This window comes from Xenopus laevis, chromosome 6L (assembly GCF_017654675.1).
Source record: "Xenopus laevis strain J_2021 chromosome 6L, Xenopus_laevis_v10.1, whole genome shotgun sequence".
Lineage (NCBI taxonomy): Eukaryota > Metazoa > Chordata > Amphibia > Anura > Pipidae > Xenopus > Xenopus laevis.
Genome location: NC_054381.1, coordinates 163,607,772 through 163,630,587, shown reverse-complemented (window position 1 = coordinate 163,630,587; position 22,816 = coordinate 163,607,772). Strand labels below are relative to the sequence as shown.

The 22,816-nt window shown below is 46.3% G+C and overlaps 1 protein-coding gene across 1 annotated transcript; it reads left to right on the top strand.

Moving 5' to 3' along the window:
* Positions 1-33: 33 nt before the first annotated feature.
* On the top strand, positions 34-22,281 carry dgat1.L (diacylglycerol O-acyltransferase 1 L homeolog). Its single transcript, XM_018268376.2, has 17 exons — positions 34-606; positions 7,278-7,365; positions 9,801-9,841; positions 10,552-10,637; positions 10,858-10,910; positions 12,998-13,103; positions 14,105-14,233; positions 14,358-14,432; positions 14,508-14,611; positions 14,833-14,871; positions 15,074-15,115; positions 18,771-18,815; positions 18,984-19,096; positions 19,238-19,303; positions 19,379-19,466; positions 19,967-20,029; positions 21,244-22,281. The coding sequence occupies exons 1-17, from the start codon at positions 473-475 to the stop codon at positions 21,388-21,390; spliced, it is 1,419 nt and encodes a 472-aa protein (XP_018123865.1). The 5' UTR covers positions 34-472; the 3' UTR covers positions 21,391-22,281.
* Positions 22,282-22,816: the final 535 nt, after the last annotated feature.

Sequence of the window (22,816 nt, the reverse complement as noted above, 5' to 3'; positions counted from 1 at the left end):
TGGATACACTTCTCGTCCTTCGAGGTTACGGGGGCGGGAGATAAAAGTTGCAGTGAGTGGTGATTGGCGCAAGGTGGTTGTGTGTCTCCGCTGTGCGTGCGCTCATTGGTCCCCGAGAGACAATAGTGTGCCAAGGGGCGGGGTTGGCAGAAGTAAAGCGGAGATATCCCAGAGAAACCTGAGGGAACTTCTCCTGTGACACCGACCCGCCCGCACTGGCCTTTCGCAATCACTTGCCACGAGTGTTCCGTGCGGTACAGCCTGGCGCCCTGACGAGGGAGTGGCACAGACACAGGAAGACCCTGCAGGGGGCGTGGCGGCTGTGAGTGGACATGGGCGACTGAGACTCTCGTTGGCACAAAAGCGGCATCTGGTCCCGGGCTCAAAGCTCAGCGTGTGACACCGAGGGGAGGAGCCGAGTGTTCTACTGAGGGGCCCGAGCTTGTTCGGCTCTTTCCGTCCATTGTCGGACATGACCGACCCGAGTCCAGTCCCAGTGAGACGGAAGAAAGCGACTCGTGTCCTGAGTGTCAGTCACTGTCCCCCCGACAAATCCCCACATGCCGGGGACACCGACAAGGTCCCCCGGGGACTGGCTGATCTCAGGTAACCCCACCCTCCTCCGACCCCTCTCCGACCCCTCCTCTAATTCCTGCGCCTCTGCCCAGGGACACCCCGTAACACTGTCCCAGGGGGAGTTCAGCTCGTTCTCTGGAGTCTCCTCTAATCCCCCAATTTTAATGGAAGTAGTACTGGCAGTGATCCGCCCTCCAGCGCAGTCAGTAACGTCCCATCTCTTCCTACAGCTTCTCACTGCCCATTGTAACCTTACTGAGCGGCTTCTTCTCCATATCACTGGGAATATAGGAATACAAACTTACTGCTGTATCAACACTCTTCACTTTCTTCTTCTGACACTTCCTCATGGGACTTTATGTACTGCAGGGGTTAATAGGAAGTGCTACTTCCTCTCTGCTCAATGTGTAGGAACAGCCCAGCCTGGGGTTACTTGTAGCACTTTGTGGGGCAGTCTGGAACATTGTTGCACCTTTACGTACTGCAGGGGTTAATAGGAAGAGCTGGGGTTACTTGTAGCACTTTGTGGGGCAGTCTGGAACATTGTTGCACCTTTATGTACTGCAGGGGTTAATAGGAAAATATGGGGTTACTTGTAGCAGTTTGTGGGGCAGTCTGGAACATTGTTGCACCTTTATGTACTGCAGGGGTTAATGGGAAGAGCTGGGGTTGTAGCAGTTTGTGGGGCAGTCTGGAACATTGTTGCACCTTTATGTACTGCAGGGGTTAATAGGAAGAGCTGGGGTTACTTGTAGCAGTTTGTGGGGCAGTCTGGAACATTGTTGCACCTTTATGTACTGCAGGGGTTAATAGGAAGAGCTGGGGTTACTTGTAGCACTTTGTGGGGCAGTCTGGAACATTGTTGCACCTTTATGTACTGCAGGGGTTAATAGGAAAATATGTAGTTACTTGTAGCAGTTTGTGGGGCAGTCTGGAACATTGTTGCACCTTTACGTACTGCAGGGGTTAATAGGAAGAGCTGGGGTTACTTGTAGCACTTTGTGGGGCAGTCTGGAACATTGTTGCACCTTTATGTACTGCAGGGGTTAATAGGAAAATATGGGGTTACTTGTAACAGTTTGTGGGGCAGTCTGGAACATTGTTGCACCTTTATGTACTGCAGGGGTTAATAGGAAAATATGGGGTTACTTGTAGCAGTTTGTGGGGCAGTCTGGAACATTGTTGCACCTTTATGTACTGCAGGGGTTAATAGGAAAATATGGGGTTACTTGTAGCAGTTTGTGGGGCAGTCTGGAACATTGTTGCACCTTTATGTACTGCAGGGGTAAATAGGAAAATATGGGGTTACTTGTAGCAGTTTGTGGGGCAGTCTGGAACATTGTTGCACCTTTATATACTGCAGGGGTTAATAGGAAGAGCTGGGGTTACTTGTAACAGTTTGTGGGGCAGTCTGGAACATTGTTGCACCTTTATATACTGCAGGGGTTAATAGGAAGAGCTGGGGTTACTTGTAACAGTTTGTGGGGCAGTCTGGAACATTGTTGCACCTTTATGTACTGCAGGGGTTAATAGGAAGAGCTGGGGTTGTAGCAGTTTGTGGGGCAGTCTGGAACATTGTTGCACATTTATGTACTGCAGGGGTTAATAGGAAGAGCTGGGGTTACTTGTAGCAGTTTGTGGGGCAGTCTGGAACATTGTTGCACCTTTATGTACTGCAGGGGTTAATAGGAAAAGGTGGACTTACTTGTAGCAGTTTGTGGGGCAGTCTGAAACATTGTTGCACCTTTATGTACTGCAGGGGTTAATAGGAAAATATGGGGTTACTTGTAGCAGTTTGTGGGGCAGTCTGGAACATTGTTGCACCTTTATGTACTGCAGGGGTTAATAGGAAGAGCTGGGGTTACTTGTAGCAGTTTGTGGGGCAGTCTGGAACATTGTTGCACCTTTATGTACTGCAGGGGTTAATAGGAAGAGCTGGGGTTACTTGTAGCAGTTTGTGGGGCAGTCTGGAACATTGTTGCACCTTTATGTACTGCAGGGGTTAATAGGAAAAGGTGGACTTACTTGTAGCAGTTTGTGGGGCAGTCTGAAACATTGTTGCACCTTTATGTACTGCAGGGGTTAATAGGAAAATATGGGGTTACTTGTAGCAGTTTGTGGGGCAGTCTGGAACATTGTTGCACCTTTATGTACTGCAGGGGTTAATAGGAAAATATGGGGTTACTTGTAGCAGTTTGTGGGGCAGTCTGGAACATTGTTGCACCTTTACGTACTGCAGGGGTTAATAGGAAAATATGGGGTTACTTGTAGCAGTTTGTGGGGCAGTCTGGAACATTGTTGCACCTTTATGTACTGCAGGGGTTAATAGGAAGAGCTGGGGTTGTAACAGTTTGTGGGGCAGTCTGGAACATTGTTGCACCTTTATGTACTGCAGGGGTTAATAGGAAAAGGTGGACTTACTTGTAGCAGTCTCTGGGGCAGTCTGGAACATTGTTGCACCTTTATGTACTGCAGGGGTTAATAGGAAGAGCTGGGGTTACTTGTAGCAGTTTGTGGGGCAGTCTGGAACATTGTTGCACCTTTATGTACTGCAGGGGTTAATAGGAAAAGGTGGACTTACTTGTAGCAGTCTCTGGGGCAGTCTGGAACATTGTTGCACCATTATGTACTGCAGGGGTTAATAGGAAAATATGGGGTTACTTGTAGCAGTTTGTGGGGCAGTCTGGAACATTGTTGCACCTTTATGTACTGCAGGGGTTAATAGGAAAATATGGGGTTACTTGTAGCAGTTTGTGGGGCAGTCTGGAACATTGTTGCACCTTTATGTACTGCAGGGGTAAATAGGAAAATATGGGGTTACTTGTAGCAGTTTGTGGGGCAGTCTGGAACATTGTTGCACCTTTATATACTGCAGGGGTTAATAGGAAGAGCTGGGGTTACTTGTAACAGTTTGTGGGGCAGTCTGGAACATTGTTGCACCTTTATATACTGCAGGGGTTAATAGGAAGAGCTGGGGTTACTTGTAACAGTTTGTGGGGCAGTCTGGAACATTGTTGCACCTTTATGTACTGCAGGGGTTAATGGGAAGAGCTGGGGTTGTAGCAGTTTGTGGGGCAGTCTGGAACATTGTTGCACATTTATGTACTGCAGGGGTTAATAGGAAGAGCTGGGGTTACTTGTAGCAGTTTGTGGGGCAGTCTGGAACATTGTTGCACCTTTATGTACTGCAGGGGTTAATAGGAAAATATGGGGTTACTTGTAGCAGTTTGTGGGGCAGTCTGGAACATTTTTGCACCTTTATGTACTGCAGGGGTTAATAGGAACATATGGGGTTACTTGTAGCAGTTTGTGGGGCAGTCTGGAACATTGTTGCACCTTTATGTACTGCAGGGGTTAATAGGAAAATATGGGGTTTCTTCTAGCAGTTTGTGGGGCAGTCTGGAACATTGTTGCACCTTTATGTACTGCAGGGGTTAATAGGAAAATATGGGGTTACTTGTAGCAGTTTGTGGGGCAGTCTGGAACATTGTTGCACCTTTATGTACTGCAGGGGTTAATAGGAAAATATGGGGTTACTTGTAGCAGTTTGTGGGGCAGTCTGGAACATTGTTGCACCTTTATGTACTGCAGGGGTTAATAGGAAAATATGGGGTTACTTGTAGCAGTTTGTGGGGCAGTCTGGAACATTGTTGCACCTTTATGTACTGCAGGGGTTAATAGGAAAATATGGGGTTACTTGTAGCAGTTTGTGGGGCAGTCTGGAACATTGTTGCACCTTTACGTACTGCAGGGGTTAATAGGAAAATATGGGGTTACTTGTAGCAGTTTGTGGGGCAGTCTGGAACATTGTTGCACCTTTATGTACTGCAGGGGTTAATAGGAAGAGCTGGGGTTGTAACAGTTTGTGGGGCAGTCTGGAACATTGTTGCACCTTTATGTACTGCAGGGGTTAATAGGAAAAGGTGGACTTACTTGTAGCAGTCTCTGGGGCAGTCTGGAACATTGTTGCACCTTTATGTACTGCAGGGGTTAATAGGAAGAGCTGGGGTTACTTGTAGCAGTTTGTGGGGCAGTCTGGAACATTGTTGCACCTTTATGTACTGCAGGGGTTAATAGGAAAAGGTGGACTTACTTGTAGCAGTCTCTGGGGCAGTCTGGAACATTGTTGCACCTTTATGTACTGCAGGGGTTAATAGGAAAATATGGGGTTACTTGTAGCAGTTTGTGGGGCAGTCTGGAACATTGTTGCACCTTTACGTACTGCAGGGGTTAATAGGAAGAGCTGGGGTTACTTGTAACAGTTTGTGGGGCAGTCTGGAACATTGTTGCACCTTTATGTACTGCAGGGGTTAATGGGAAGAGCTGGGGTTGTAGCAGTTTGTGGGGCAGTCTGGAACATTGTTGCACCTTTATGTACTGCAGGGGTTAATAGGAAGAGCTGGGGTTACTTGTAGCAGTTTGTGGGGCAGTCTGGAACATTGTTGCACCTTTATGTACTGCAGGGGTTAATAGGAAGAGCTGGGGTTACTTGTAGCAGTTTGTGGGGCAGTCTGGAACATTGTTGCACCTTTATGTACTGCAGGGGTTAATAGGAAAAGGTGGACTTACTTGTAGCAGTTTGTGGGGCAGTCTGAAACATTGTTGCACCTTTATGTACTGCAGGGGTTAATAGGAAAATATGGGGTTACTTGTAGCAGTTTGTGGGGCAGTCTGGAACATTGTTGCACCTTTATGTACTGCAGGGGTTAATAGGAAAATATGGGGTTACTTGTAGCAGTTTGTGGGGCAGTCTGGAACATTGTTGCACCTTTATGTACTGCAGGGGTTAATAGGAAAATATGGGGTTACTTGTAGCAGTTTGTGGGGCAGTCTGGAACATTGTTGCACCTTTATGTACTGCAGGGGTTAATAGGAAAATATGGGGTTACTTGTAGCAGTTTGTGGGGCAGTCTGGAACATTGTTGCACCTTTACGTACTGCAGGGGTTAATAGGAAAATATGGGGTTACTTGTAGCAGTTTGTGGGGCAGTCTGGAACATTGTTGCACCTTTATGTACTGCAGGGGTTAATAGGAAGAGCTGGGGTTACTTGTAACAGTTTGTGGGGCAGTCTGGAACATTGTTGCACCTTTATGTACTGCAGGGGTTAATAGGAAGAGCTGGGGTTGTAACAGTTTGTGGGGCAGTCTGGAACATTGTTGCACCTTTATGTACTGCAGGGGTTAATAGGAAAAGGTGGACTTACTTGTAGCAGTCTCTGGGACAGTCTGGAACATTGTTGCACCTTTATGTACTGCAGGGGTTAATAGGAAAAGGTGGACTTACTTGTAGCAGTCTCTGGGGCAGTCTGGAACATTGTTGCACCTTTATGTACTGCAGGGGTTAATAGGAAAAGGTGGACTTACTTGTAGCAGTCTCTGGGGCAGTCTGGAACATTGTTGCACCTTTATGTACTGCAGGGGTTAATAGGAAGAGCTGGGGTTACTTGTAGCAGTTTGTGGGGCAGTCTGGAACATTGTTGCACCTTTATGTACTGCAGGGGTTAATAGGAAAAGGTGGACTTACTTGTAGCAGTCTCTGGGGCAGTCTGGAACATTGTTGCACCATTATGTACTGCAGGGGTTAATAGGAAAATATGGGGTTACTTGTAGCAGTTTGTGGGGCAGTCTGGAACATTGTTGCACCTTTAGGCTGGGGATGTTGTAGCTGTAAGTGAATTAAAGGGACAGGCTCAGTAGTGAGCGTGTGCTTCAGTAGGCTGCCATGTTATTGGGCTAGTAAATGGAATTGTGCAACAGAAAACAAACAGGTGCCAGAGGGAGGAGCCAGTGCAACAGGTGTGTCGAGTACATATGTACAGTGCACAAAGCAAGACCTAACTGCTGTTAAGTCCCCAATGTAGACTCAGGGACAATGAAGTCACTAATTAAGTAAGTACTAATTAAAGGAGACGTGTAGGTTAAATGATTCTGTAGGAAATAAAGTATATTATATGGTGCTGGTTAATTAATATTATCTTGTTACCTTATTGGAGCTCCCTATAGATGTTCACTGGTCCCTGTTTCACATGAGGGGTGGGAGTGTCCTAATGGTCCCTGCCAGCCAATCACAGCCCTGCAGTCACACAAGCACAGACAGGCTTCAGGTATCAGGTCCTGCTAGCTGCTGATTGGTTCCTGTCCTACAGTGCTGTATGCCGCCGCCCCCCTGCACAGGCTGGTAAAGGAATCAGCAGTGGAACAGATGGGCGGGACTAGTTGGGATTTTGCAGAATTTACAATAAAGTTACCAGAAACAACTTTTTAAACTTCTATATCTAAGAGTTTAATGCACCGGCACATTCTTGTTTTTTTTACACAGTGTCTCCTGCTAGTTTGAGTCGTTGGCAGCAGGGATAGTGATTGGCTGAGCCACAAATGGGCTGTTAAATATGTAACTCACAATCCATCAGACGTTGGCTGTAGACTAGTGGATTGTTTATGGCAGTGACACTCCCTATTAACCCTGTAAGTGCAGGAAGACCCACTAACGGGTCAGTTAGTAGATAAATTCAGGCTCTTCTGAGTTCCATTTGCCCCATGCACTAGTCTGTATGGTACAAATTTGCCCAAGTGCCTGGGTGTCGAATGAATTGATTGGCTAATGTTCTTGGTGACGGCCCTATGGGGCAGATTATTGTTGCACCTGAAGGACGTGCCCCCTGCCACTCCCTCTTTTACTCATGTTCTTTTCCTATTCCAGGTGTCACCGGGTCCAGGAGTCTCTTCTAAGTTCTGCCAGCGGGTACAGTAACTACCGGGGGGTCCTGAACTGGTGCGTGGTGATGCTGGTAAGTAGAGCCCACCAGTACTTGTGCCCTCACCTCTAGGTGGGTATAAGGGAGGGGTAAATACTAAATGTGTGGGGGGAAGGAACTGACAGGTGGGTGACTGGGAATAAGAATCTCTGCCCTGGAACTGGTAGCCATGTGGCTGGGGACATAACTGGGCTGCCATTGGTTTGGGGGATACTGTGACTGGGGCATGGGAAGGAATCAGATTTTGGGAGTTGGGGTAATATATTCCATGAAGACTTTAGCTCAAAGAGAAGGGTGGACCATGTGTTATTACAAGGAGCTCCGTGTACCACCCCCGTGTGTGTGTCCCATTGTTCCCAGTGGGCTACTACCCCATAGGGGGATGCTGGCTTCCTTACAAAGTGGTATGGCAAGTAGTGATGAGTGGGTGCCGGCCAACCCTTTCCCCCTCCAGCAATCTTTTTTTTATAGGCCCCCATCTGCTTCAGCCTGCCCATCATGATGTCAAAGACTGATGGTTTGCGGGTGCTCGTCTATAAATACAGGTGACTTGCTGGGGCAGGTTAGGGTCTATGCACATTACTAATGCCTAGTTACATGGCTACTGAGCTTGGATACATGCCCTTGTGGAGCTGCCTTCCCCACAACCCAGCCAACTATCCATCTGCCTTCCCACAACATGTTGTACACAGTTAGGCCCATAAATATTTGAACAAACAACTTTTTTCTAATTTTGCTTCTGTACATGACCACAATGAAGTTTAAATGAAACAACTCAGATGCAGTTGAACTGCAGACTTTCAGCTTTAATTCAGTGGGTTGAACAAAAAGATTGTATAAAAATGTGACAAACTAAAGCTTTTTTTTTTTAACACAATCACTTCATTTCAGGGGCTCAAAAGCAATTGTACAAATGAAAAAAGTGCAAATATCAAATGTTCATGTCTAATAGTTGGTAGAAAAGCCTTTGCTGCATGGAGAGCTCCTTTGTCCCCATGTTGTCTGTTCCACATACACCCCCCCCCCTCAAATCAACTCCAGGGATTTATCTGCTTCATTGATAATGATATAACCAAGGAATTGCCCCACCTGCCCATGAAATAGCCTTTGACTCAATTGCCCCAATTACTTTTGAGCCCCTGAAATGAAGTGATTGTGTTAAAAAAAGCTTTACTTTGTCACATTTTTATACAATCTTTTTGTTCAACCCACTGAATTAAAGCTGAAAGTCTGCAGTTCAACTGCATCTGAGTTGTTTCATTTACACTTCATTGTGGTCATGTACAGAACCAACATTAGAAAACCAAGTTGTCTGTCTGAATATCTATGGGCCTAACTGTATGTCCCTAGGGCAGAAGAGCAGTTTGCTGTTGGGTGAGAGTGTTGAGCTCAGGAGTACAGACTGTATGTAGACTGTGTGTGACAGCGCCTCCCAGTGGTGCAGTTGTGGATAAGCACTGGGGTAGGTATTCAGACTAGTGAGGTGCAGGTCGGCCTAATAACTGCGGGACGGGCGGGTTCGGGCCGTCCTCACACCCCCTTTCCTGGTCACGGGCAGGTTGAGCTCTTCTGACTGCTCTTCCCGCCCACGACTGTACAAATGCTGCCTTCCAACTTCCAGGTTGAACTTTTATAGATGTGCACCTGCATGCCCTGCCCCTTTTGTGATGTCATCAGTGGGGGTGGGTCTATAAAAGGAAGTCAGGCGCGGGTGGGGGGGGTGTGTACATCACTAATGCAGACCCCCATATTATCCAGCTGCCTGTGTATAGGGGCAGTATCCACTTCTGTGCTGCCCTAGAGTCAACTGAGGGATATAAAGACTATTCCAGGTGCCATTGGGTCCTACATGTGACCCATTAGTCTGTAGCAAGAGAGTGACTAATGGTAGTGCAACATATTCAATAAGGGGAAGTATTCCCTGTGTCATATTGTGCCATTTGTGTGGCCCTACCCTCACCCTGAATACCCCCGTGTGTCATTGACTCCTTATCTACTGCCAAAGGTCACACTATCTGGGAGAGATTGCCCCTCCCTCTGACACATTGTGCCATTCCTCTCTCATTGGCCAAACACACGTGAGACTGACACACACCAGCCCTCTACACATACACCTCTCATTGGCCACTATTTGACACAGCAGCTCTGAGCCAATCACATTGCACCTAGGCACAACATTGGCACATGGAAGGATCCAAGATGGGATTGATTGGGATGTATGCCTTATATAGATGGGGGTGTATGTCATATATTGATGGTCCATTCCACTAGATGGGGGGGTGTATGTCATATATAGATGGTCTGTCCCACTAGATGTGGGGGTGTATGTCATATATAGATGGTCCGTCCCACTAGATGTGGGGGTGTATGTCATATATAGATGGTACGTCCCACTTGATGGGGTGACAAATTTATTAGGAGGGGTGAGAAGGTAAATGTATCATTATTCATTCTGATTCTATTTGCAGGTTCTGAGCAACGCACGTCTGTTCCTGGAGAACCTGCTAAAGTGAGTTTTTGGCTAGTGGGATTGTATGGGTTTGGGGACAGAGGGCCACTAAATGGCTAGTGGGATTGTATGGGTTTGGGGGCAGAGGGCCACTAAATGGCTAGTGGGATTGTATTGGGTTGGGGTCAGGGGCCACTGAATGGCTAGTAGGATTATATGGGTATTGGGTCAGAGGCCACTGAATGGCTAGTGGGATTATATGGGTATTGGGTCAGAGGCCACTGAATGGCTAGTGGGATTATATGGGTATTGGTTCAGAGGCCACTGAATGGCTAGTGGGATTATATGGGTATTGGGTCAGAGGCCACTGAATGGCTAGTGGGATTATATGGGTATTGGGTCAGAGGCCACTGAATGGCTAGTGGGATTATATGGGTATTGGGTCAGAGCCACTGAATGGCTAGTGGGATTATATGGGTATTGGTTCAGAGGCCACTGAATGGCTAGTGGGATTATATGGGTATTGGGTCAGAGGCCACTGAATGGCTAGTGGGATTATATGGGTATTGGGTCAGAGGCCACTGAATGGCTAGTGGGATTATATGGGTATTGGGTCAGAGGCCACTGAATGGCTAGTGGGATTATATGGGTATTGGGTCAGAGGCCACTGAATGGCTAGTGGGATTGTTTGGTTTTGAGGTGCAGTTGCTGAGCTGATTATACCCACATGTGGGGTGGTTGTGACTGATGCCTGTTTTTTCCTCCCCCAGGTACGGGATTTTGGTGGATCCTATCCAGGTGGTGTCGCTCTTTGTTCAGGACCCCTATAGCTGGCCGGCACTCTGCCTTCTACTGGGTATGTCTTTCTGTGGGACTTACAAAGCCTCATATCAGTCTTAGAATTAATGCCCTGTTTATTACTCACTATTCTGAGCCCCCCAGTGCTTGCCCTCCCCCCTTTAATATACTGCCACTGCGCACCTACCTCTCCCCCCAGTACAACAGGCACCTACCGCCCCCTAATAAAAAAAAAGAGAGAATTCCCAAAACTGAATTTAAATTGGTTTCTCTTTCAGCTTCAAACGTATTCATTGTTTGTGCTCTGCATATGGAGCGGCGTCTGGCATCGGTAAGTGCACACTCACACTCACACTCACACTCATTCACACCACTTCTACAGTGTCCGTACAACCCACAAGGAGCTACGTTTTATGTCCATGCCACACCATTTCATTGTTTTTGGGTTGAAATCTCCCCGTAACAGTGCTCTCTAAGTTTCCATTATATGGGCTGAACAGCTGGGTGTGTCCTATGAGCTAGCAATCTACTCTGCATCAAACTCGTAGCAGCTAGCTCAGGTACACTTTGTCCCTACTGGGGGCTGATCCATAAACATGTCATTGCCATTAGTAGACTTTGGGTCTAGGAGATACTGACAAAAAAAGAATTTTATTCTATATTTATGCTGATTTAAAGTAATTGTTTTAAAGCGGCTCGTTCCATACCAGGTATATTATATATCCACTACATTGATGATGTGGGAGGGCAGTGAAAAACAATATAGTGAATTTGTTAAAACCATTAATAATAACAATTATCTAAATTTGAAATTGACAGAAGTTTTCCCAGACTAAAGTAGAATTTTTAGATGTGAAACTGTCGAAAGAAAAAGGAATCCATTCCACGATCTATCGCAAGCAATGTAGTGGGGAGACTCTACTGCTCATGTCACCCTAAGAATCTGGTGGGGGGATACCAGTGGGACACTTTGTATCATTGAGAAGGATCTGCTCCACTGATTTATAACCTAGCAGGAGATATGATACATAGTTTTAGGGAGGGAGGTTATAATTGTACAAGTGAATACAGATAGAGATGAATTAAAGAACAAAAGAGACAATTTGCCAATAAGGGGTCTTTTATTACAGGTGTCTTATTACAACAGACAAAAAAATAGTTCAGGTTATAAAAAGATTCCTTCCAATGTATACAGATAAAGAGTATTTCAGCTTTCTAAACCAAGGGGCGAGCATACACTTTGGGAGATCACCCAGTTTATACACACGTAGAACAACTAAAAAGGGCCATTTTCTGAATCTAAAAGGCTGTTATTTTATATGGCAGTAATCGCTGCATTACCTGTAAATATCTGCAAGTTTCACAAGAATTAACATCTACAGTTACAGGAAAAATGTATAATATTGTAGCAGTACAGGAGTGATCTATTTAATAACTTGCAAAAAGTGTAATAAGCAATATATAGGCTGTACGATGCGGTCTGCATTGCGGCAATTAGGGAACATATTAACCAAATTAGTAATAGTAAATATTGTAACAAAACCAATGTTACTAGACACTTTACGGAATATAATGATAGAAATTTGAAAGATTTTTCAGAACAGGTAATAGAAGAGATACAAATAGGCATTAGCGGAGGAGATTAGTCTTTATTACATAAAAGAGAAGTTTATTGGATATTCTATTTAGAGACACATTTACCCTTGGGATTGAATTTTATATTTGAGGTGACTTGTTTTGTCTAAAGTAATTTGTATTTATTATAAGAGAGTGATGTTTATACTGTATCGTTTAACTTTACCCCTATATATGGATTATTTGTAACTTAATTAACAAATTAATGGTTTTATATTCAAGTGGGTTGGTCTGAAACACCCTAACGAGGGGCAGATGAAACTATGACCTTTTGGGAGGGTTTATTTGGTAATATATATATATAGTTGGAGAGATGTGTTCTGGTCTTTAAGATTGCCTTTGACTGGGTAAGCATGAAACGCGTTAGGCTCCATGTGGGGAAATGCTATGTATTTCAATTTAATATAATAAATTACTTTTTATCAGGGTGAATATAGAGTAAAATTCTTTTTTTGTCGTGTGTTACCTCAGTTTGGTCACTAGAGGTCTCTATCATGCTGTATTCTATATACATTATACTTACTAATATACTATTTATCCACTTGTTTTTTGGAGTCTAGGAGATACTGACCCATAAATATGATGTTGGTGCCATTAGTAAACCAAATCAGCACATGACTGGTTTCCAGAGCAAGGGAACAGTGCCATTTTGTTTGGTGTTACTTGCCCTTTATTACTGGCCAGTTCAGCTCAGAGCTCTGTCTTTGGGTATCCGTGAGCAGGCAGTGGGGTTGGGGCTTTGCTGAGCATTCTGGGTAATCCGAGTCTCTGCTTTCCCTGCAGGCCAAGCTCTCTGAGCGATTTGGGCGGTTGCTCTACACCCTCCTCCTCTTCACCATCCTCTGCCTCCCGGTGCTGGTGGTTCTCACAGTCGTCTCCATCACTCCAGGTAACAGCCAATGGCAAAGGAATGTGCTGCAGGAAGGGAGGAGTAAAGGGACACCCCTCTTTTTCTCTGCCTTCCCTTTATCCCCATCTTCCAGCTGATAGGAAGGATGGCTGTGTATTGAGAAATTTTTGGGTCTTAGGGGGGCCCGGTTGCTGTACTCACACTGTAGCCAGGCCCCCACTGCTCTCAGGAAGCTGCAGAATCATGTGGGGAGGGCGGGGGCTTCTTCTACACATCTTTCCCCTCCCCAGCTTCTAAACTATTGGTAGTTTCCCTAGAGCCGCATGGTGATTGGATAAGCCTATCCAATCCCTGTGTAGATCTACCGGGACTACTAAGCACTATAGCTCCGCCCACCCTACCCGATTCTGCAGCTCACTGAGAGCAGGGGGGGACTTAATGTTTTTTTGTAGTTTATTGAACCCCTGACCACCAATGAATTTTTTTTTTTTAACTTATAAGGGGGGCCCTGACCACTAATGATTTTTTTAAAACTTTTATGGGTGGCCCTTCTACCAATATATATATATTTTTTAAATTTATAGGGGGGCCCTGACTACCAATGATTTTTTTTTGACTTGTAGGGGGGCCCTGACCACAAATGTTTTTTTTGGGGGTGGGGCTTGGGGGCAGGATCTGTTGTGGATGGGGGCCCAGGAAATGTTACCGTACGGGGCCCCGTGAATTCTGATGGCGGCCCTGAGCGTATCCAGCGAATGCCCCATAGGGAGCAGGAAATAGTGATTGGTCAGTTTACAGGGGGAGGAGTCAGACACAAGCAGTTGCACTTACCTCCCTGGAATTCCAAAGCTAAATGGAGAGAATAGTGTAAATAATTGCCATAGGATATACAGTATAAATATCATTATATAGGTATAAGGGCAAAGGCAGCCCTCTGTATGTGTCACCCTCTAGTGGGAGGGGCATATCAGTGTTGGCCAATTAGGATCTCTCATTGATTTGGCTGCTTGGTGTATCTGACATGGGTGTTTGTGTTTCAGTGGGGGCAGTGTTTGCCCTTGGTGTTTATACCATGCTCTTCCTCAAACTCTTCTCCTATATGGATGTGAATCGCTGGTGCAGGGAGAGGAGACTGGCCCAGACCCGGGCACTGGGGCGCTCTCAATCTGGTGAGTTATTGGTTCTCCTTACTCTTCCCCCCTAGTCTTGTCTCCCAGTGCTCCCCTCAAGTGCTGTCCCCCCCCAATGTGTACAGTCAGAGCACTATCACACTTTTCTGTCTGTGTGTTACAGTTCCACTGATTCCTAAAGCCAATGGGGAGGTAACGGTAAAGGAGGTGATGTACCCCGGGAACCTGATGCACAGAGGTAAGAGCAGAGCTGGAGGGCCCCCCTCTTTTCCATTTATACACAGGTGACTAATTTTGCATTTCCCTCCTGCAGATATTTATTATTTCATCTTTGCCCCCACCCTCTGCTATGAGCTGAACTTCCCGCGCTCCCCCCGGATTCGCAAGAGGTTCCTTCTGCGCCGCCTTCTGGAGATGGTGAGCGGGAAGTGCAGTGGGGAGGGAGGGGCTTTGGAAAGGTGGGCGGGGTATGTGGAACATTACTACCCCCCAGTTCACTTTGTGCCCCCACTGCTGCCAGTGTCTCCTTAATGTCCTGTATGTGCCCCGACCCCATTACCAACATTTACACTTCCATTTAGCCCAACTCAGTAGCCATATTGCCCCCGCATGCAGCTAACACTCTGCTCTCTTCACAGCTATTTATTATGCAGCTGCTGGTTGGCCTCATACAGCAGGTAAGTCTTCTGTCATTGGCTCAATGCAACATATGTCAGCCAATAGGCATTACTCATGGCCACCATAATGTCCCTTAATAAACCCAAGCATTGGCCCCAACACTCATACTGCCATCCAATATGGCCGCTCTAAAGTCTCCTGGTGATTAAGCCTGTCAGTGCATGGACTCATTATTATCCTTGTTTTCTCCTTGTTTTACAGTGGATGGTACCGACCATACAGAACTCCATGAAACCATTCCGGGTAGGTGTTGATGCCAGTTAGTAACCACAAACCTCTATATTAAAGGAACAGTAAAACCAAGAAATGAAAGTGTTTAAAGTAATGAAAATATGATGTACTGATAAAACTGATCTGTTTGCTTCAGAAACACTACTATAGTTCATAAAAACAACCTCAGGTGTAGCCATGGGGGCAGCCATTCAAGCACAGGATACACAGTAGATAACAGATAAGTACTACTATAGTTTATATAAACAAGCTGCTGTGTAGCCATGGGGGCAGCCATTCAAGCACAGGATACACAGTAGATAACAGATAAGTACTACTATAGTTTATATAAACAAGCTGCTGTGTAGCCATGGGGGCAGCCATTCAAGCACAGGATACACAGTAGATAACAGATAAGTACTACTATAGTTTATATAAACAAGCTGCTGTGTAGCCATGGGGGCAGCCATTCAAGCACAGGATACACAGTAGATAACAGATAAGTACTACTATAGTTTATATAAACAAGCTGCTGTGTAGACATAGAGGCAGCCATTCAAGCACAGGATACACAGTAGATAACAGATAAGTACTACTATAGTTTATATAAACAAGCTGCTGTGTAGCCATGGGGGCAGCCATTCAAGCACAGGATACACAGTAGATAACAGATAAGTACTACTATAGTTTATATAAACAAGCTGCTGTGTAGCCATGGGGGCAGCCATTCAAGAACAGGATACACAGTAGATAACAGATAAGTACTACTATAGTTTATATAAACAAGCTGCTGTGTAGCCACGGGGGCAGCCATTCAAGCACAGGATACACAGTAGATAACAGATAAGTACTACTATAGTTTATATAAACAAGCTGCTGTGTAGCCATGGGGGCAGCCATTCAAGCACATGGCTACAAACACACAACAGTTTAACCAGTGCAGGACAACACTGCAATATATTTTTATTACTTTAAAACAGTTTCATTTTTTGATGTTGCTGTTCCTTTAACCAGTTGGGTGTTTCCTTGCTGATCTCAGTTTCTGAGCAAAGGGAAAGTGAACTGTCAAAAATCAGAAGTTGCGAGTTTTTCTTCAAGAGAAATGACCAAAAAATGTAATTAAAAGTTCAAACCATTTATTAGGACATACAGGTGAAGGTGAGATGCATTTCGTGCCCATTCAGGAAAGCTGCTTTTTTTTCTTTCCCGGATCGAACATTTTCCCAGAATTGACTCTGTTTTGTCCCATGGGAAATATAACATTGGGGTTCTACTGTAACTCTTGAGTACAAAGGGTAAGTGAACAAAAGCCAAGACCCACAAGGGCTGTCAGATCTGCGGGGAGGCTACATGGTTGTCCCCCAAATACTTTCATTGAGTTTTACAAGTTACAGGTTTACACTTCTAAACTAGCCAAAGGTTTATTTTATAGACACCCCCCCCTAACATCTGCACTGACAGTTTGTGTCTACGAGAAAAAGATTTCCAGGCAAGTGCCACTATATCCCTTCTCACCGTACAGCAACTGTAGCCTAGTGTTCAGACTCCCTCATCCCAACTAAATGCCAGTTTTCTCTCTGCTAATGTGGTGTTGGGCCTCGCTCATCTGTGCCGTCATCTGTGCCGTGTCTTTGTCTCCTGCCATCTGTGCCGTGTGTCTGTGTGTCTGTTCTCCAGTCAACACTTCCCTCTCTGTGCTTCATTCTCCAGTTGGGACTGGGTTTCAGTCCTTTGTGCTTTTTGCCTGGTAAGTTCTCAGAGTACATGTGCGCCTCTCTGGTGCATGTCTCTCTGTACTTGCGCTCCTCTCTGGTGCATGTCTCTCTGTACTTGCGCTCCTCTCTGGTGCATGTCTCTCTGTACTTGCGCTCCTCTCTGGTGCATGTCTCTCTGTACTTGCGCTCCTCTCTGGTGCATGTCTCTCTGTACTTGCGCTCCTCTCTGGTGCATGTCTCTCTGTACTTGCGCTCCTCTCTGGTGCATGTCTCTCTGTACTTGCGCTCCTCTCTGGTGCATGTCTCTCTGTACTTGCGCTCCTCTCTGGTGCATGTCTCTCTGTACTTGCGCTCCTCTCTGGTGCATGTCTCTCTGTACTTGCGCTCCTCTCTGGTGCATGTCTCTCTGTACTTGCGCTCCTCTCTGGTGCATGTCTCTCTGTACTTGCGCTCCTCTCTGGTGCATGTCTCTCTGTACTTGCGCTCCTCTCTGGTGCATGTCTCTCTGTACTTGCGCTCCTCTCTGGTGCATGTCTCTCTGTACTTGCGCTCCTCTCTGGTGCATGTCTCTCTGTACTTGCGCTCCTCTCTGGTGCATGTCTCTCTGTACTTGCGCTCCTCTCTGGTGCATGTCTCTCTGTACTTGCGCTCCTCTCTGGTGCATGTCTCTCTGTACTTGCGCTCCTCTCTGGTGCATGTCTCTCTGTACTTGCGCTCCTCTCTGGTGCATGTCTCTCTGTACTTGCGCTCCTCTCTGGTGCATGTCTCTCTGTACTTGCGCTCCTCTCTGGTGCATGTCTCTCTGTACTTGCGCTCCTCTCTGGTGCATGTCTCTCTGTACTTGCGCTCCTCTCTGGTGCATGTCTCTCTGTACTTGCGCTCCTCTCTGGTGCATGTCTCTCTGTGGCTGAGTGGAATCTGAGTGGCATCTCCCTGTTACTGTTCTGATTAACTGCTTTTAATCTGCAGGGGAAAATGTCAGCTCTTAAGGTGGCCATAGACGTAGAGATCTGCTCGTTTCATGGATCTCTCCCTGATATGCCCACATTGAAGTGTCCTTAGGGCCCAACGATGGGATTATAATGGATCCGATACGGCGGTCGGAGTGCAGGACCGCATATGCGCATAGATGCGGCCACGATCTGACGGGATTTTTTAACCTGCCCGATCGAGATCTGGCCGTTTTTTTGGATGGCCCCACACATGGGCCAATAAGCTGTCGACTTGCTCAGATGTCTCCCAGTACTGTTGCACCAAATGGCATTTCCACTGGTAGCCTCCAAGTGTAGCCAATCTACATTCCAGGGTAACTGACCCCCACTGTGAGGGCAAACAAGCAATACAATACACATAGTTGGCCCCGGGTCCCCTGTCTGCACTGTCTGTAACCTCTACTTTAACTAAACTGGGCATGCTCACCAAGTGGCACGCCATTGGCCCAGCAGTATTAGCTGTGATTGGCTCTAATCATGATTCAGGACTGGTCCCTATGATGACTCGCCTGGGATGCCGTGTAATTGGTCCATTCTGGAAGCTGACTTTGTGATTGGCAGAAGGAATCAAGTCCTGTTCTGCATTTACGACAGGGGCTGTTAACTTTCTGGCTTACAAAGGCGGCTACCAAGAATTCCAAATTTTTTTTTTAATAAACATTGAAGATCCCAGAGACTGCCTGGCTGTAACCCACATATTTTAGTGCCCAACCCTGACATCATTTGCAGGCAGAACTACTAAATGCCGTCTGGCTACCTTTGCTTCTCCCATATTGCTGGTGTGGGAGAAGAGAAGTCTGCTACTTATCATTTTCATCATGAAGGAACATCCCAGTACCTATAAGCTGGACATGGACAGTTTGGGGGGAAACACCTCCAACACAGGAAGGAATAATGGAATAAACTCAGACATATATTTGCCATGTACCTGGTGGGTTCAGCACAAATACCATGAGTTCAACTTGTTCTTCTCTCCCCCAGGACATGGACTATTCCCGGATCATTGAGCGTCTCCTTAAATTAGCAGTAAGTCTTGTGCTTCTGTAACTCTGGGTCCCATTCCTTCTCCCATTCTTTTTGTCTTCCCCCCCCCCTCCCATAGAATTAGCTATAACCTTCCCACCCGGTTTTCTCCCCCACAAATAGGGGGAGAGACCTTTTGGATCCCCCAAACTTGACTTTTTTGTCCCATAGGTTCCCAATCACCTTATCTGGCTGATCTTCTTTTACTGGTTCTTCCATTCCTCCATGAACTTTGTGGCTGAAATCATGCGATTCGGAGACCGTGAGTTCTATCAGGACTGGTGGTAAGTGGACTTTCTATCTGGGCACTGGTGAGTTCCCTTGGCAGCCGCCTCTTCCCGCAGAGAACCCCCAGCTGTGGGCGAGTGCAGTGATATACACTATATAATATAGATTTCTCTATATTCTTATTCCTTATTCTACAGGAACTCTGAAACCGTCACGTATTTCTGGCAGAACTGGAACATCCCCGTGCACAGATGGTGTCTCAGGTACTTTAATGGGCAAGGGGGATGAGCAGTGGGCATGATGGGTATTGGAGGGGCCACTTACTGTTTCTTTTCCAGGCACTTTTACAAGCCAATGTTAAGAAGAGGCGTGTCCAAATGGGCGGCACAGGCGGCGGTGTTCATGGCATCGGCTTTTTTCCATGAGGTCAGTGCTGAGTCGCAAGTAAATAGTGGCCCCTGTATTGAGCGTATGTGTATAGGGACAAGATCTATAGATCTACCTACCTGTATGGTGAGAGCTATTGGGCGCTGGTAGGACAGGCTGGAACGTGAACTGAGCCAATGAGTCCATGATGGAGCGAAGAAGAACAGATCTGAGCAGTGTGGGGAGGAGAACTTTTATTTTGGACAAAATACTGATGATGTTGCTGCTCGGACAAAGCCCCATTGTTTCCTATGGGAGGGGGAAAAGATACTAATTCATTCTTCTCTCATTTTCACAAATTTATTGGGGAAAAAAAAACAAGAACCTTTCCAGAAGTGGTGGGATTGGGGGAGTCGGTGTAGTGACCCTGTATAGACCGGCTGATAAGGAAGAGAGTAAATGGATTCTATGGATTTATCAAATATAAGTATATATATATATATATAATTGGCCAGCAATGCCATAAGGCTAATCTTTTGTTTTCATTGCTTGCCCCCCAGTATCTGGTGAGTGTACCCCTGAAGATGTTCAGGCTCTGGGCCTTTATGGGAATGATGTCTCAGGTTTGTATTTGATCATCTGCCCATTTTCCCCATTTTCTTCTCTGTTGGGCCCCTGTCTCCCCTTCTTTAATGACCTGCCCATAATGGACGCACTGAATGTTTATTTTGGAATTGGCTGAATCCCGAACCCTCCACCGAACCCTCATTTGTATATGTAAATATAAATATATGTAAATAAGTCACAGGCACATGCAAATACGGGTTTGGATTCAGTTCTCTCGGGCACATGGGTTCTGCTGAGTCTTGGATTCAACTGAATCCCAAAACGAATCCAGAATTTGGTGCCTCCCAGGTGTCTTTTCCATCCCTCAGTTCATACACATCACTCCTGGGTTGGACAGACAGACTGACAAATAATAACAGAGGCAGGTCCCTCCCTTTGGGGTTGACTCTCCTGTACATAAAATTGTATTTTCTCGGGGCCCTGGTGCTGCGGTTGCCCATAATTCAGTACAGATTATTAGTCAGGCATAGGATGGGGGGGGGGTGCTAGAATTTATGGTGGATCATATATTTCCCAAATAGTTACTTTCACCCAAGGCAGCAATGGAGGTGCCTGGCAGTTCTTTCAGTCAGTTGCTACTCTGACCTGTAACAAGGGATTTGCCTCTGGTCCAGCTCCATTTCCACTGATTCATAGTGTGTTGGTCAACCTCCCACCACTGTGATCCTGCTCCCCCACATCTCCTGCCTCCTTTACCAGATTCCCCACTTCCTCTAATGGATGTCCCGCCTCCCTCATGACATGTCCCGCCTCCCTCACCTGATCTGCTCCACTAACGGATCAGTTGAACTAGTTGACCTGGCTGTGAGGGCCCGGGGGCATTTGGTCAGACGTACATCTCTGGTGGGACAGGGAAGGAGTGCATCAATTGGTGCCCATGGGTTGTCCATATGTCGCTGTAGCAAGTTGGCGAAGGAATTGAATCCCCTAAGGTTCTATGTTGTTTTTGGTAAAGAGAGGGTCCCTTTATATAAATGTCCGGTTCTCTGTGTGTTTCCCCATTGGCCAACTCTGCTATAAAAAAAAAAGAGGAGTCCTCGACCCGCCCTTTTATAGGTCTTGTTTTATTGGTCAGTCTGTCCTACCCAAATGAGGACTAGGGTGAACCCAAGGGAAGTCCTGTCTGTCCATTTCCTTTCCAATAATTCCCTCTGTAGTTTGGCTTTTCCCCTGAGTGACTGACAAACTAACCCGTTTGTACCCTGTGCAGATCCCTTTGGCCTGGTTTGTGGGGCGGTTCCTCCGAGGTAATTACGGCAATGCGGCGGTGTGGATTTCCCTGATAATTGGGCAGCCGATCGCTGTTCTTATGTACGTCCATGACTACTATATCCTGAACCATGAGAAGGTCCTCTGATGCCTCCTGAGCCAATCAAGGGACAGGTCTCACAGCAGTTGGAAGATTGCGCCATGATCTGTTTCCTGTTGCTGAATCCTTTCAATCAACCAATCAATGCAATCATGTTGCTGAGGAGCTGCACTATTGGTGGAGGGGTATGGTGTTATTGTGATGGACATTAATTTGTATGACTTGTTAGCTCTTAATGGGGTTCCCCATTGTCTAGTAGAATGAGAAGAGTTTCCTCGTGTATCAAGACCAGATCACCTCACTTTCTATTGCACAACAGTCTGGCCTTAATCCGCTACCCATAATTACTGGGCTGGAGACTTGGGGTACAGACCAGACTCAGACCGTAACCAATTCTCTATCAGTTACAAGTCCCTCTACAGTCTCCTCTCCGTCCAACCCAGAGCCTTCTCACTCTAGAGTTACTCCATGCTTCTGTCTACTGATCCAACCTGCCCTTCTCCCCCAACACCAGTGCAATCCTTGCCCCTATCCCAAACAACTCCTGTCTGAGCCCATGAGGCAGTAGTGGCCCCTATCCATTGAATGCCCTGACCCTCCTTTTTGAGATTCTAGTACCCCCTCTGCCTACAGACAATGGCCTGTGCTTCTCCTCTGAGGCTCTAGAGCCCCCTATCCTATCCCAGGTCCTGTACTTGTGGGGCAGTTGTTCAAGAGGCCAGTGTTGACTCCACCCCATGATGACTCCGCCCCCCACACTGCACTGTGCTTCTCCGGCACGCCAATCACACGTGATGCTGTAGGTATGTTCTAATCTATGTGTTGAGTGCATGGACTGTGTATGTCCCTCAATTGTGTTCTGTGGCTTCAAGAGATTGATATGAAGCCTCAGACGTTTGGATTGGGTAAAGCTGAGCAATTAAAGCTTTTTCTTTTCCAGTGTGGTGTCACTGCTGGTTGTAACTGCTGAGGAATGCCCCAGAGTTCATTACTAGCTTGCACTAGTAATTTACACAGACATGTAGCCCACAATATAGGGCTGGTTCCTGAAACCCCGGGAGATAAGAACTGTACCCAGGGCACCCCAAGGCTGAACTTGAACAAAACACTTTAGTTAATGAAGTGCAGTTCCTTGTCTACAGGGGCAGTGCCAGGCTTAGTGATGGCAGAGCTTCACCTACTGGTTCTTTACAAGCAGCATAGGGGCACAACACATAGGAGACCTGATGCCAATCACAAACCAATGGGCTTTGCATGACCTTTATTCACTTGCCTATTTATCAAGCCCATAGAGGGTCTGTGTTGTGGGCAAATTGTCTGATGTTTCACAAGAAGTCTGGAATGTCTGGTAGCCCTGAACTATACAGCGGCTCTTCTCTCTATGTAGTAAGTGGAGTACAGAAGAGTGTGCCCTAATAGTTACTGAGGTTGAAAAAGTGATACCTGCCCAGCTGCTGCTCATCCAAAGGGACCA

What these genes read in the sequence shown, in the direction of transcription:
- dgat1.L (XM_018268376.2), top strand. Translation starts at nt 473, where the DNA reads ATGACCGACCCGAGTCCAGTCCCAGTGAGACGGAAGAAAGCGACTCGT. An exon ending in ACTGGGGCGCTCTCAATCTG is followed by an intron (nt 14,234 to 14,357) that starts GTGAGTTATTGG and finishes TGTGTGTTACAG; the next exon opens with TTCCACTGATTCCTAAAGCC. An exon ending in TGGTTGGCCTCATACAGCAG is followed by an intron (nt 14,872 to 15,073) that starts GTAAGTCTTCTG and finishes CTTGTTTTACAG; the next exon opens with TGGATGGTACCGACCATACA.